The 15,729-nt window shown below is 58.9% G+C and overlaps 1 protein-coding gene across 2 annotated transcripts in view; it reads left to right on the top strand.

Annotated features, from left to right (window-relative positions):
• Positions 1 to 6,454: 6,454 nt before the first annotated feature.
• The window catches only part of BRF1 (BRF1 RNA polymerase III transcription initiation factor subunit), a 56,753-nt gene continuing 47,478 nt past the window's right edge, over positions 6,455 to 15,729 (top strand). For both annotated transcript variants that reach the window (XM_027957480.2, XM_027957479.2), the window contains exons 1-2: positions 6,455 to 6,670; positions 13,324 to 13,404. In XM_027957480.2, the coding sequence (XP_027813281.2) occupies positions 6,487 to 6,670; positions 13,324 to 13,404 (265 nt within the window). In that variant the 5' untranslated portion in view covers positions 6,455 to 6,486. The remainder of the gene's footprint in view (positions 6,671 to 13,323; positions 13,405 to 15,729) is intronic.

The following is a 15,729-nucleotide window of genomic DNA, read 5'->3' as shown; positions in this document are numbered from 1 at the left end:
CAAAACAAACACAGGGGAAAAACGGGAGAGCGTCTGGACGCCCACAAAATTCCAGGCACTGCAGGCCAGTGAGAGCCCCCGACAGGCCGTGAAGGGGGTCGCTTTGTTGTTTCACTTTTTAAAATTCTATTTATTTATTTGATTTTTTGGCCATGCTGGGCTTTTCTGTAATCGTAACTCGTTGGCATCTTCCTCTTTGGGGAAGATTATGTGTTTATATGTAATGCTAAAGTTTGCAGTAAACTAGGGGTTTGGGAAAACAGGTTCATCTAAAAAAAAAAAGGTCCAGCTATTCTAATCACGTTGCATGTCGATTGCTCTTACCCAGAACGACGGTCCCCTCCCCAGGCCCTTTCCTTCTTGAGACACACATTGAGGTCATAGGGGTCAACCGAGGCTTCGAGACGTGAGGACATCCAGGGGGCCACACGGGGCAGCCCGTCCTCCCCTCTCAGACGCTCCGGACCCTGAGTGTGACACCTTCAGGGGGGCCTCGGGGTGCTCGGCGGAGGCAACGCCTTGGCCGAAGGCAGTCTCGAGGCCAAAGCGCGCAGCAGCCCCGGTGCTCCTAGACGCTCTGTTTGTGCCGAGTCCAGCCCCTCCAGGCCAGGGCAGGAATCGCGCCGCGTTGACTGCTTTCCCTGGTGAGGCCAGGTGACTCCTAGGTTGCTGAGCTGCCGGCCATTCCTCTCCCTGGCCCCTCGGCACGTCCCACGTGCAGGTCCTGCCAACAGTGGAGCAGACGGCACCTGGAAAGGCTCTGTCCCCGAAGGCAGCAGCCACAGCCTCTCTCCTGCTCCTGCTTTTGCTCACCGTACCTGAGGCCATCCCAGGTGCCTGTGGCTCAGCAGCTGACCGGCGTGCTGCAGAGTTCAGGCCTGGAAGGAGCTGTACAAAGGGGTCAGGCTGCTGTCCACTCCATCCCCGGGAAGGAACAGAGAGATCCAGGGGAGGCAGGTGACTGCTGACCAGCTGACCTGCCACACAAGGGATCCCCTTCTGCCCGCGGGGGTGGGTGGAACCCAGGAGGTGGGACATGCGGGTGCTGGCCCATGGCTTCTGCAGTGAACAATGGACTGCCCCACCCCCAGTGGACCTGATGGGGGTGAGCAGGACAGGCAGCGACGGGGCTCTGCCATCGCCACTGCCTGCCTGGTGCGGTGCTGGGATGGAGGCCCCATCGCCTCTGGTATGCAGAGGGCGAGACCAAAGCTCAGAGACCCTGCCCACAGGCACGGGGCTGGTGATTCTCAGGTGAAGTGATGGAAGCCTGGTGCCCAGCCTGGTCCTCTCACCTGTGCTGACTGCCGCCCGTGGGGAAGTGTGACATGGGCGTGACCCACCCGGGCTCTTGGCCTCCTCAATCAATAGAAATGATGAGAGGCCAGACGAGAAATTCAGGCCAGAATGTGTGCACAAGCTCCGTTGCGGGAGATGCGGGCTGCCTGGAGGGAGACCGAGGGACAGCACAGAGGCCGTGCCTGCCTCCCAGGCCTCTGGACAGGGCTCCAGTCAGCCCTGACGCGCGTGTTCCCTCAGAAGCTGGGGGAATTCCCTGGGCGTCCAGTGTTTAGGACTGGGCTCTTTCACTGTGGTGGGCCCGGGTTTGGATTTGATCCCTGGTCAGGGAGCTTGGGGCTTCCCCGGTGACTCAGCCGTAAAGAATCTGCCTGCCAGGCAGGAGCTACAGGAGACACAGGCTTGATCCCGGGTCGAGAAGATGCCCTGGAGGAGGCGTTCTTGCCTGGAGGATCCCATGGACAGAGGAGCTTGGCGGGCTGTCGTCCTCGGGGTTGCAAGGAGTCGGACACGGCTGAGCGGCTGAGCCTGGGCACACAGCGGGTGTGTGCAGTTCCTGGCCTTTGTTCCTGACGCCCTGCTTTTGCTGCTGGCTCTTCGGAAGCAGCCTGTGGGCTTCTGGCCTTTTTGTGTCTCGTCCCTAATTTGGCTGAACTGTGCCTGCACGCAGTTATTTTCAGTCCCTTACGGTTCCTTTGTGTTTTGTTGCTGCAGGAGATGTCTGTCCAGGTGCAAGCCCTGCAGCAAAGCGTTCCCGGTCCACCTGCTGTCAAATACTCGAGAGTTGCTTCAGGGCAGTGTGGTGAGATGATAAGCTGACGCAACGGCCTTTGCCAGAAGGTGCCCGAGAAGCAGGAAGACAGAGAGCCCTACAAAGCCTGGAGTAAAGCTTGGGATTCTGTCAAGTACGGGCCCCCACCCATGTGACTGACGTAAGGAAACTCTCTCTAAATAACAAAAGCATCTCCCAGAACCTCGAGGTTTCTCTTCATAGGGGTCATCATTTATTCCAAAATTACCAGGTGCACCAGAAAAGTTTCACACAAGCCAAGAAAAATCACAGATGTAAATCCATAGGTCACCAATACTGGAATGATTAGAATGAACCTTAAAATCTGATTAATATGTTTGAGAAAATCAATGGAAAAAAATGGAGAATTTCATCAGAGAATTGAAATCTAAAGTAAAAGAATAATTTGGAAATTCTAGAACTGAAATGTAAAATAGCTGAAATGAATAACAGAATAGATGGTTTTAAAAGCAGATCACACACAGCAGAAGAGAGGATTAGTGAAATGGAAATTATGTAAGTACAAAATACTCAGTTGGAAACAGGAAGGGGGAAAAAAGAGGTAAAAATACATAGAATAAGACCTGTGAACAACTGAATAGATGGTTTTAAAAGCAGATCACACACAGCAGAAGAGAGGATTAGTGAAATGGAAATTATGTAAGTAGAAAATACCCAGATGGGAACAAGGAGAGAAAAACAAGTATAAAGACACACAGGCATAGAGGACACAGGAAAAATCCAACATGGGTGTAATTGGAATCCTAGAAAGAGATTTAAAAATTTTTAAAGCATTTAGGAAAAGAAACGGAGAAGGCAATGGCACCCCACTCCAGTACTCTTGCCTGGAAAATCCTATGGATGAAGGAGCCTGGCGGGCTGCAGTCCATGGGGTCGCTAAGAGTCGGACACGACTGAGCGACTTCCCTTTCACTTTTCACTTTCACGCACTGGAGAAGGAAATGGCAACCCACTCCAGTGTTCTTGCCTGGAGAATCCCAGGGAGGGGGGAGCCTGGTGGGCTGCCGTCTGTGGGGTCGCACAGAGTCGGACACGACTGAAGCGGCTTAGCAGCAGCAGCAGGAAAAGAACTGCACCTTGCCTTGGAAGTGCAACAAAATGCAAAAACCCAGAATTTTTCAACAGAAACGGTGCAAGCAGAGAAGCCACGCAGGGAATGAGCCCTGAAGCTGCAGAGCAGGGACCCGGGGCTCCAGGCCGCACTCTGGACGTGCGCAGCGCCCCCTACAGGCCCTGTCCCCTTTCCAGGCCACACCCTGGACGTGAGCAGCGCCCCCGCAGGCCCTGTCCCCTCTCCAGCCGCCCGGCTGCTCCCGTTTGTGTCCCTGACACGGGGCAGTGGCCAAGCCGCAGGGTCCCTCAAGCGCCCCACGCTCCCAGACACTCACCAAGCCCCGCCCAGGTCCCCACCTCCAGAGTCCACACGTGACACGTGGGGTCCTGCAGCTGGGCAGGCCTCCAGCCAGGGGGAGGGGCGGGCTCCCTCCCCAGGCCCCCCATCTCACCTCGCGAGGTCCAGGGACGACTCCTGCCCCTCTCCCCACTGGATGGGGAGGAGAGAGACCTCCTGCCCCCCAGGACTCCCTGCAGGAAGGCAGGTGTCTCCTCAGCCCCCGTCCCCTCCACCCTAACCCCCAGAGTACATCTGCACCCATGGTCTCGGCTGGCTGCGGGAGAGAGGGGCCAGTCCAGCCTGGCTCTGGGTGGGGGCTGGGAGACCTCTGCTCTGACTCCAGGCCCAGCTGGGCAGGGGGCCCCACCCCGTGCCCGGGCGGCCTCTCCTCCTCCACTGTACCCAGTGACAGGTGCAGGAGGGAGACAGCCATCCCAGCGTCCAGTGTCCAGCGTCCAGCGTCCTGCGCAGCTGCTGCTCTGGGGCTGGCCTGGCTCTCTGTCCTGGGACTCTTTTCTCCTCTGTGTGGGACAGGAGGCGCTCTCAGCACCCCGGACCCCAGGTCTCTCTCTCGCCAGCGCCCTCTCTTAGAAGCCCGCAGCTGGCTTGGAGTTCGGGGCCAGCCGGACCTCTGGGCCCCATGTGTGTGTCAGGGAGGGGCAGGGGGCCAGCTGGGGGTGCTTTCAAATATGTCCCAAGTCCTCCCCGCTCGGGTGTGGGCTTGCCGCCCAGGTGGAGCTGGTGCAGTGATGCTGGGTCAGTCATCAAAACCTTGCAGCTTCTGTCCTGCGGTTTCCGGCCCCTGGCTGTGGGGAAGCCCGCCGGCCCCTGGTGAGGACACTGCAGGGACCCCTGGGAGAGGCTCAGGCCCTACCAAGAGTCACGTGAGGGAGCTTGGAGGCAGACCCCCCTCCCCAGTCCAGCACAGTCTTCAGAGGACAAGCCCTGGCCAAAACTGTGACCACAGCGTCTGAAGACCCCGGGCCAGAACTGTCCTGGGAAGCCCCTCCCAGACCCCAGACTCACAGAATCTGTGAGATGATAGCTTGTCATTTTAAGCGGCTAACTTTTGTGGTTATTTGTTAGGCAACAATTGATGACTAACATACTGAAATCGGACCACGAAGCAGTAATTTCCTAGGACAATTCTGGGGATCGAGGTGCCCACGTGAAGCCTGTTGAGGGTAGAAATACTCTGGGGTCCTCCCCGAGGAGCAAGTCCATCTGCACGAAGGCAAGTCTCGGCACGGCAGCAGCCTCTGCTTCCTCAGCGTGAGACGGGAGACAGAAGCTCTGCGCTTCCCTACAAAAGACCAGCTGTCCCGCCTGTCATCAGCTTAGCTGGCTAGGCAGCCATGCCCTGTGGTGAGGATGGCCTGGAGGGCGAGATGCTGATGCGCAGGGTGGGCTCAGACCACCCTCCCCCAAGACTGGGACCCGCTGCAGACTTGCAGTTCCCGCGGGCTCTGGACGCTGTCGCTCAGTCGCGTCCGCCTCTGGGCCACCCCCATGGACTGCTGCGTGGCTTCCCTGCCCTTCACTGTCTCCTGGAGTCTGCTCAGCCCTCCTGTACCAGACTGTGGGAGCCTGTTCTACTTTCTCCATTCAGTGGCACTTGGGATTTAGGTTTAGAGCAGTGTGAGGCTGGGGTTCAATTCATCCTTCCCCTCCTCTCGATGCGGATTCCATCGCCGTTGAACGGTCTGTCTTTCCCGCAATGGTCCGGGACCCCCAAATTCCCACAGAGTTGGGGTTGTGTCTGTACTCTGGGTTTTAGTCCGTTTGTCCCTGTAAAACACCATGCGGCTTAATGGATGTAGCCAGGTATAATATTTTCATATACAGAAGGGCAGTTCCCTCTTCTTGAGCTTTCTTTCTTTCAGGATTTTCTCTTTGTTAGAATTTTCTTGCCTGCTCTTGTGCAGTGTGTTATTCAGATGACTTTAGGATCAGCTTATTGAGTCATGTGAAAATCCTGTTGACATTACGGCTGGGATTAAATAGAATGTACACACTGGCTCATGAAGAGTTTAAGTATTTACAACACTGCTTTCAAGTGGGAACGGGGCATTTTCGGATTTAGTTAGAGCTCCCACAGTCTTATAGTCAAGGTTTAAGTTTTTTAAGAAACGAGGTCTTGGAAGTTCCCTGCTGGCTTAGTGGTTAAGGCTCTGGACTTTCGCTGTGGCAGGCTGGGTTCGATCCCTGCTTGAGAAACAGATCAGGTCACGCGGCCTTGTGCGTTTCTTTTCAGGCCCATTTCCGGGGACCCAACGGCCTCTGGAGACGACGTAACAGCAACAGAAACGTTCCCGCCGTGGGTGAGCACGGGCGGCACGAGCGACTGTTACGAGGTGGGGCCTGCCGGCAGAGCGCGCGGGGGCACCGACAGGCGGAGGCCGGGCCTGAAGGCACTGGGGGGCCGGGGCACCCACGGGCGGAGGCCCGGCCTGAAGGCACCGAGCCGGGCGGGCGGCCGGGCCGGGTCTCCACCCTCGGCCTGAGCCGACCAGTCCCGAGCGCTCCTTTCCAGGCCCCGCACCTCGAGCCACGCCCGCGGCCCGGGATTCGCCCGCCAGCCCATCAGGCCCCGCCCACCGCGGCCGGCGCGGGCCCAGGCCCCGCCCACGAGCAGAGGTCCCGCCCCGCCCCTTCCCGCCCCGCCCCCCTCCAGCCCTGCGCCCGCCGTTGCGGCCTGTGGGTGCGAGTCCCGGGCCCGGTGGGTGCGAGTCCCGGGCCCGGTGGCTGCGTTCCCGGCGCGGGGCTGCAGGTTCGAGTCCTCGGCCCAGGAGCCCGCGGCCGTCCCGCCCGGCACGGCCGCGGCGGGCGGCGCCGTTCCGGTGCGCGCGCGGCGAATCTGCCGCTACGAATCGGCGGGCGCGGCGGCGGCGGCGGCGGCGGCCTCGCGAGAGTCTGAGCGGCGCGGCGGCGGCGGCGGCGGCGGGCGGCCTGGGGCGCGGGCCGGGCCCGCGGAGCCGCCGGCATGACGGGCCGCGTGTGCCGCGGGTGCGGCGGCACCGACATCGAGCTGGACGCGGCGCGCGGCGACGCCGTGTGCACCGGCTGCGGCTCGGTGCTCGAGGACAACATCATCGTGTCCGAGGTGCAGTTCGTGGAGAGCAGCGGCGGCGGCTCGTCGGCCGTGGGCCAGTTCGTGTCCCTGGACGGTGCGTCCCGGTGGGGGTCCCGGCGGCCGGGGCCGGGGGCGGGCGGGAGCGCTCGATAACAGCGCGGCGCGGGCTCCAGGCGTGGTCCGCCCGCAGTCGCCTGGCCCCTCGGGGCCGGCTGTCGGGGGTCGAGGACGTCAGCCTCCCGCAGCCCGCGGTGGGCGGCTCGGCCCCGCGGCTCCGGGGCCGGGATCCCCGCGCCTCGGGACTCAGTCGCCGCGCCCTGAGGACGGAGCTCCCCGGCGCCCGCGGCTGGCTCTCCGGGGCCCGGAGCCACCCTTGGGGACCCGCTTCCGTCCCTCAGCCCGGGACCCTGGAGACTCGCCCGGGGCGCTGCGCGCAGCGGGGCCCTTCCACGGCGAGTCCGAGGCGATCCGAAGGGAGCTGCGGGAGCGTGGCGGGTGGCTCCTGCCACGGACGCCGGTCACCCAGGACCGGATGGCAGCTGTGCGTTTAACGGGGTAACAAGCCCCCAAACTGACTTTCCAATGTGGCAACTCCGGTGTGCATTCTCGTAAGCTCCTTAGCCGGGGCTTGGGGTTGTCTGTACCTTTATATGCGTTTTCCGTGCGTCCCTAGCGTGTTGTGGCGCCTCCTCTCCACGCTAGTGCTCTCCCCTCGGGCACAGTGCTGTGAAACAGCTGTAAACCTCCCTTGCTGAAAGGTCTGTTCCGGTACTTTTGTGGGTAGTTTTATGCAGGCTGTTTTCTTACTGTTTTTATACAGGTTGAGTTTTGAGCACTCTTTAAATATTGTAGTTCCAAGTCATTCGCTAGACAGGTTATTTGCAGAAGTTTGAAATTTTGATTAAAAGCTTAAATTAGATGCGGTCCCCTTTTTGATTTTTTTCTTTTATTGTTTAGCTGCGAAGCCGTGTTCTACTCTTTGGGACCCCATGGACTGCAGCATTCCAGGCTTCCCTGTCCCTCACTATCTCCCGGAATTTGCTCAAACTCATGTCCATTGAGTCGGTGATGCCATCCAACCACCTCATCCTCTGTTGTCCCCTTCTCCAGATTGTACCTTTTCTGTCATTCTCAGAAATTTCCTGAGCCCGAGACACACTGTTCTTCTAAGTTTCACTTTCTAGTGCTTTATATTTAGCCTTATGGCCATCTTGAATTTAAGCTTCATGCAAGGTGTGGGGTGTAGGCTGAGGCTTGTTTTTTGCAGTGGCTGTCTGCTTGTTTTTCTTTTTGGCCACACGCCACCTGGCCAGGCGTTGGACCTGGGCCTTGGCAGTGAAAGCCCAGAATCCTAACCACTAGGCCACCAGGGAACTCCGTCGGCACCATTCCTTGAAAGACTGTCCTTTCTCGAATTGCCTTTGCTCCCTTGGAGGGCGTCACTGGGCTGTGTGTGTGTGGGTCTGTTTCTGGGCTCTCTGTCCCATCCCATTGTTGAGTTGGTCTGTCTACCACGTTCCCTCCTGCACGTTTATAGTAAGTCTTGAAATCAGACGTCGCGATTCCTCCAGCTTTGGCTTCCTTTTCAGGATTGCTTTACTTACAGTAAGTAGCTCCTGTCCCTTTTCATTCATTCGATTTTAGAATAAGTTTGTGTTTATTAAAAAAAAATCCTCCTGGGATTTTGATTGGAATTGTATTAAATCTCTCGATAAATTTGGAGAGCTTTGACATTTTGGGGCTTCCCTGGTGGCTCAGCTGGTGACGAATCTGCCTGCAATGCGGGATTCAGTCCCTGGGTTGGGAAGATCCCCTGGAGAAGGGAAAGGCTACCCGCTCCAGTGTTCTGGCCTGGAGAACTCCACGGACTGTTAGTCCATGGGGTCGCAGACAGCGGGACGCTGAGTGACGTTTCCTCTCACGTCTTCACTATGCTGTGCCTTCCGACCCCTGAGCGCAGATGGGTCTCCCCATTCACGTGGTTCTCTCTGTTCTTCCGTCGCGTGTCATCGTTTCCAGCATATAGCTCTTGCAATGTTTTAGACGTTGGCCTAAAATCCAAACAGAACTTTTGTAAACAGTATTTCTCAGCAACTCAGCTTTCAGCTGTTCAGTGCTGGTAGATAGAAATACGGTTGATTCTCTCATCGTCCTGCGTCCTGCGACCTCGCTAAACTTACTAGTTCTAGGGCTTCTTACAAAGATAGGTTCCTCGGGATTCTTGATGCAGGTAATCCTGTTGTTTGTAAACAGACATGGCTCTTCTCCTTGCTTTGGAGCAGACATGCTCGCCTCTCCCCAGTCTTGGTGGGGAGCACTGGCTCTCCTCCCTCTCAGCGTGATGTTGGCTGCGGGTCTGTGAGGCCTGTTCTCTATCAGCAGCGCTGGGCGCGTTCTCTTTCTGATCCTTGCTTGCTGTTAAGTTTTTATCATAGGTGGGTGGTGACGTGTTTTTTTTTTTTACTGGTTTTTTCTTTATTCATCTGTCTGGCTGCACCAGGTCCCAGCTGTGGCGCACAGGGTCTTCAGTCTTGACTGCGGCACGCAGGGTCTGGTTGCAGCGAGATCTAGCTTCCCGGCCAGACGTTGAACCTGGGTCCCCTCCACTGAGAGCCTTGTCCACTGGGCCACTAGTGAGGTCCCTGGGTGATGAGCTGAGTTTTCCTCCTTGGGTGTTTCAGTGTGGCTGGTTCTTGAACACTGAACGTGCTGTGCATTCCTGGGGTAGACCCCCCTGACGGTGGGGCGGTGTGCTTTGTAGGTGTCGCTGCGTGAGGCTTCGTGATGTGCTGTTGGGGATGTCTGTGTTTAGGTGCATGTGAAAGGTCACTGTGCGGTTTTCTTGTAGCGTCCTTGTCTGGTGCCTCGGGGAGCGAGCTGGGAAGCGTCCCCTTCCCTTCTGTTTCTGGTGGTGAGTGTGCAGGATCAGTCTCACTTCTGGGCTGGCCGTGTGGTGGGTCCTCTGCGCCTGGAGGCTTCTTTGTCAGAAGTGTTTAGTTACAGGTTGAATTGCTTTGGCAGCCGCTGGCCTTGCTTGTTTTTGGACCACCTCTTCCGTCCTGGGGGAGTGTGTGGCCTCACTTGCTGCCTGAGTGCACAGTGCTGCTGGCACTGCCCCTCCCTGGGTGTCCGCGGGGCCTGTAGTGGCGCCTCCTTTTCCTTTCAGATGTTGGTGTTTTGTGTCTTCTCTCTTTTTCACTCTGTTTCTCTGGCTGGAAGTTTGTCAATTTTATTGATCTTTTCAAAGAAGCAGCAGTTTTGGTTTTGTTGCTTTTTCCTCTTGTTTTCTGCACCACACACGGGGGGCCAGTGGTGTGTGTGTGTCTGTGTGTGTGTCTGTGTGTGTGTGGGTGCCGCTTCCCCAGCGGTGGCCCCGAGGGCGCTCCTGGGGACATCGGGGCTGTCTTTCAGGCGCAGCTGGGGAGGGGTGGGCGTGGCTCAGAGAGGGATGGATGTCAGGAATGCAGGATGCTGAGGCGCTGGCTGGAGCTGGGCAGCCGGGTCTCTGAGTCCTGGGGAGGGGGCCTGTGTGCCGAGGGGCTCGGGGCCGGGGAGGGCTTCCGGCATGGGCCCGTCAGCATCCTGTGCCGCAGTCGGTGCTGAAGTTCTCAAGGACAGCAGGACTCTCCCCCGGGCTCTCTGACTGCCGGTGCCCAGCACCCCTGCGGGGCCCCTGGATGCAGCCGCCGGCACCGCACAGCGCTGCCTCCAGCCCTCCCGGCCCTGCCCTCCCTCCTCTGGGGTGCGCCTCCCAGGGGCTCCGTAGTCACGGCTCTCGGCTGCTGCAGGGCTTGTCCCCAAGGCCGCGGCGCCTGCAGGGGCCGGCGTCCTCGCACTGGCCAGGAGTGAGGTGCTGGCCGTGCGACGCCGAGAGGAGGCCCTGGCGCGCGGCCCCTGGGGTGCTCTCTCAGGCACAGCTGCCCCATGTCCCAGTCAAGCTCTGGTCCTGGAGCTTTGAAGGTTCTACTTCCCTGTTTCTATCCTGTGGGCCCCCTGAGGTCCGGGCAGAAGGGACCTGCTCCCAGGAGGTGGCTGAGCTCTGTCCTGCAGGCACCTGGGTGAGAGGACCTTGGTCCTGAAATGCCTCGAGCTGCCTGGGTCACCTCGCGTGCTCCGTGCTGGGTGGTTTCCACAATCAGGACTGCAGCTGCGATAAGCTCTGTGGTTGAAATTTAGGCAGCCGCCCGGGTTAGCTGTTTCTTCACCAGCATCCGAGGTCTGTGTCCGTCAACAAGCCCGCGTGTGGGCTCAGTGTGGACTTCCCAGGACCTTTCGGGTGCTTTAGAAGCCTCATCCCCACATCTGAGCTCAGGCTGAGGGGCCACTGGATTTCCCCTCTGTCCTGGAATTGCCCACTGGACCTCGTGCGGTCGTCCCCCCTTAAAATGAGTTTCACAGCGATGACAGGCACCCCTCACTTTGAATAGTGAGTACAGGCCTAGGAAGGGCTTGGCCTATCCGTGTTGGACGGGCCTGGGAGTGAACTGCAGGACGGTGCAGCCTGCTGCTTTTCTCTGTCTGTTCTTGGGATGTTGTTGTTTCTGCTCGTCCTCCACGCTCAGAGTGGCCGAGCAGGGCCCCCAGTCTCCCCTCCGCCCGTGCGGAGTCGCAAGGGTCGGTCGGGTCTTGGACCTTCTCGCCTTTGCGGGCCCCAACCCCAGGGGCGGGGTGCCCTGGGTGCAGTTACTGGCCGTATGCGTGCTGTCCACACGGGGGCGCCCTTGGCCCACCAGGGGTGATGGAAACGGCGCCTTACGCTTGATAGTTTTAGCTGGTTGAATCTTGTCTGTTACGGGATCTTGTTATGGAAAACATCAGATGCTTTTAGTAGAGGGAACAGTGTGAAGGGCCTCTGAAGGACTAGCATAGCATGCGCTGGTGGTTTTGGCCAGAGGTGGAGCTCAGACTTCCCTCCGCACTTCAGGGGAGCCCAGCCTGTGGTGTGAGTGGTCTGAGATTCGCTGAATGAGCACTCTCCATCCCTTCCACCGCCGCGCTGCGTGTAACCACGTTCCCGGGGCTGGGGTCTGTCGGATGGAAGAACCTGCATCCACTTGGCAAGCCGGTTTTGCCCCCCACTCCTCACCTCCAGGAGGTGCTGGCCCGGCCCAGGGAGGCCCCTTCCTTTCCAGATCTCAGTCCCGGTGTCTCCTCAGCACGTGGGGGGCAGAGGCTATCCGCAGGCCCCTTGGAGAGCACCAGTGGTGTGTGTGCAAGTGTGTGCCTGGGGAGAGCGAGTCAGGAGCCAGCTTCCAGAGCAGATGCGGCTGGGCAGCCCCAGGACGGGTGCTGGGGGCATTGGAGAGACGTCGGGGCGGGGGACGACAGCCTGCTGGAGAGGGGGTCAGGGAGAGCCGGAGGTGGGGAGGGGAGGGGCGGGCTGGGCGGGGCGCGGAGGGGTGGCTGGCAGGCCTTGCCAGGCATCGAACACTCACCCAAACCACTTCCACGCCGATTTGGTGGCATCTCTGTGCGATCCGTGCTGGTCGCTGGGTCTGTCCAGACAGGCAGGCCAGGGGAGGTGGCTGGGAGGGAGGCCCCCAGAGTCTGTGCTCCTGGAACCCGGGCGGGGCTTCAGCGGTTTAGACTGCGTCTGTCTGTTCTCTAATGCAGGCTTCTTGTAATGGTTTATTTAAGACACAGACTCGTCTCAGTTAAGACAGTACGGTGCTGTTTTTCCCTTCTTCTGAAATAAAAGTTGGGTAGCCCTGGGACACCGCAGGCAGGTCTCAGTGTGGGTCCTGGGCAGGTGGCGTCTGCAGCGGCTCCTGTGTCTAAACGATCCCACACGGAACAATCACAGATAAGCCGAAGGCCAGCTTGCTCTCCTGCCGTCTGTGTTTGTGGCCGCCCATGGATGACCCGGAGGAGCCTGCCGGCCCCAGGACTTGGGCCATGGGCTTTCCTGGGGGCCTCCTCTCACATCTGAGATCTGGCTGCTCTGCCTCCTGACGTGTGTGCCTCCACGTGGCCCTCCCGCAGGCCCTGTGGCTGGCGGTGTGCGGCCCTGTCCCCTGACTGGAGAAGCGTCTAGTGTGGCGGCTGTGCTCTCTGCCAGGCATGCTGGGCTCTGGTTGGGCGGCTCCTCCCACCCCACTGCTGTGCTCTGCCGCCCCGGGGCCTCCCTTTGGCCTGGGGCTCATTTGAGGATTGCGCTTCAGGGCTGGGGCTTATGAAGTCTGGTGAACCATCGGATGTCCACCTGGCTGTCTCCGGAGGAGGCTATCAGGGCAGAAGTCCAGCCCTGAAGCCCTGCGGAGCAGAGTATCTGAGACTTCCTGGGGTGGCTTGGAGTTGGTGGGAGATTCAAGGCAGAGTGCTTGTGAGTGCAGCCGTGGCCACGCTCTGGGAGCAGGGTCTTTAGATCGCTGCTGCAGGTGGGCGGGCGGGCATGCGCGGGTGCCTCCTGCAGACTGCTGGCCCCACGGACAAGGCTCCCCCTCCAGGAGCCCGCAGCTCCCTCCCCCCAGATGGCCGTGGTAACCACGGGAGGGGGCGGCCCGGGCTGCAGGGCTGAGTGAGGGGCTGGGCCTGTGCTGCAGCCTGGGAGGGCGCTGTGTGATGATCCCCTCTGGGCTCCAGGGCAGGGCAGAGGAGGTGGTGGGCTGGGGGTCATTCACTGCGGACTCCTGGTCTGCGTGCTGACCCTTCTGAGTTCTTGATCCGGAAACACGAGCGGTGACGAGAAACGCTGTTGCCGTGGATCTCTGCCGGGCTTTGGCTCACCCGTCTGATCTGTGTTTCCAGGTGCTGGCAAAGCCCCAACCCTGGGCGGCGGCTTCCACGTGAGCCTGGGGAAGGAGTCTCGAGCACAGACGCTGCAGAACGGTATTTCCCTGCGGGGGCGGCGTGGACGGGCTGCGGGGGCTGCGGGGGCGGGGGGGGGGGGCTCCCGGGCAGGACGGGCTGCGGGGCGAAGCGCGAGCGTGGCAGCCTGCAGCGACCAGCGCGGAGGGAGGGACTGTGGGAGCAGGCCCCACCCCAGCCGTCGGGCCCCAGCGGGGCACCCTGGGCTTGCTGCAGCCACGTGGGGCTGCTCCGTTCACCCTCAGCACCCAGTGGGCCCGCACCTTCTGAAGCCGGGCAGTCTCGGTGAGCACAGAAGTGACTTGGGGACAGCACCCTGACCTGCGGTGTGACCACTTTCGCGGTGTTTTGTGACAGTGCCAGCCCCCAACAGACGGGAGAAGTGTCTGTTCTCAGCTTGGCCTGTTTTTAATTGGGCCGTTCGTCTTCTTAAGTGGTGAAAGTTCTTTACGTGTTTCATACATGAGTCTTTCACCAGCTGTATGATTTGCAACAACGTGCGCCCGTTCTGTGCGTCGACGGTGAGTGTGAAGCAAAGGGTCTAACCTTGAGGCCATGCAGCCCGTTTGCTCCGTGTCGCCCGCGCATTTGTGTCGTTAGTAACAGACGTTGCCTGATTCGGTCCACATAGCAGAGGTTTATGAAGCTGGTGCTTCCGTCCAAGTTCTGTGATTTTAGTTCTAAGGCTGAGGTTTTGGTCACCTTGAGTTAGTGTTTGCGTCTGGTGTTCAGATAAGGGCCCACCTGCACTCTTTTGCGTGTGGGCACCCATTTTCCCAGCGCCACTGCTGAGGAGGCTACTCATCCGTGGCGCCCTCGTCAGGAGGCGGTGACTGGCAGGGCTCCGGGCTCTCGCCTCCGGGCTCATGTCTGCCCTCTCGCTGGCATCACACTGGTTTGCTTGTTGCATCTTAGTAGCACGGTTTGAAATCAGGAAGTCTGACTCGTCCTGATTTGTTCTTCATTTTTAACACTGTTTTGTTGCCTGTTCTGAGTTTACAGACGAGTTTTAGGTTGAATTTGTCAGTTTTTTGCACAGAGCCCGCTGAGAACTGGACAGAGACCAGTGGCCCCTGAAGATGAGTCTGGGGATGGGGAGCAGTGGGCTCTGAAGATGAGTCTGGGGACGGGGACCAGTGGGCTCTGAGGATGAATCTGGGGACGGGGAGCAGTGGCCTCTGAGGATGAGTCTGGGGACAGGGAGCAGTGGGCCCTGAAGATGAGTCTGGGGAATGGTGCTGTTAACAAGGCGGAGTCTCCTCACCCCCGGTGCAGAGTGCCTTTCCATGGATTTAGGTCTTCCCTAACTTGTTCAAACAGTTGTTGTGGTTTTCAAAGTATAAGTTTTTCATCTTTGCTAATTTATTTTAAATATTTCATCCTTTCGATGCTATTATAAATGGAATTGCTTTCTTTATTTCATTTTCTGATTGTTTGTTGCCAGTGTATAGAAATGTGATAGATGTTTGTGTATTGATCTTGTAACCTGCAACCCTTGAAAATCCCACTTAACAGTTTTCGATGGATTTATGAGAATCTTCTATATATGATATCATGACATCTGAAATAGATATAGCCTTGCTTTACTGTCTGATCTAGGCACCATTTAAATCCCTTCTCTGACAGTGCTGTCTAGACCCTCCAGCACCGCACCACATCCAGGAGTCTTGTTGCTGATTTGAGAGGACGCACCATGCGCTCACAGCTAGGCACGACGTTGGCTGTGGTCGCTCAGGCAGGGCACCCCTGCTGGGGCGCCTCAGGCCTCTGTGAGCACCCTCTCAGGGACTTGCTGGCACCCGAGTGCCTCCCAACGGGATGTTCTGTCAGGCTTCGCAGCCCTCACCTGCTCGCTGGGTGACACGGAGCACCCTTCCTTGCAGCCTGGTCTCCTCGTCCACGGCTCCCGAGGACCTGCCAGGCTGCCCACTGCTGCTCTGGATGGTGGCGGCCAGCACGCCCTCGGCCAGCCGCTCCCCAGTCCAGCAGGGCTTGACGGCTGTGTTGCTGATTACCGAGAGGGCGGGCGGTGGGCTTCAGATCACGACCCGCGCCAGAATGTGTTAGGGTTTCTGGTGAGCTTTTCCCAGCTTGATTCTTCTGTGTTTAGAGACAATATTCTGCAGGATTTCAGTCTTCTGAATGATTTGACTTCATGGCCCAGCGTTTGTCTGGTCGGTTACAATCCGTTTGGACGCGTGGAAAGAACCTGTGTCTGCCGGGGGTGCGCGTGCGCGCCACTGGGGTCGGTCTTCCTCCCAGAGCCCGCTGATCCTGGCTCTGCTTGCCGCCTGGCTCTGCAGGAGCATGTCACAGCCTCCGTGGCGGCTGTGGGTCTCTCCCTTC

This window comes from Ovis aries, chromosome 18 (assembly GCF_016772045.2).
Source record: "Ovis aries strain OAR_USU_Benz2616 breed Rambouillet chromosome 18, ARS-UI_Ramb_v3.0, whole genome shotgun sequence".
NCBI lineage: Eukaryota > Metazoa > Chordata > Mammalia > Artiodactyla > Bovidae > Ovis > Ovis aries.
This window is presented reverse-complemented; position numbering and strand designations above follow the sequence as displayed.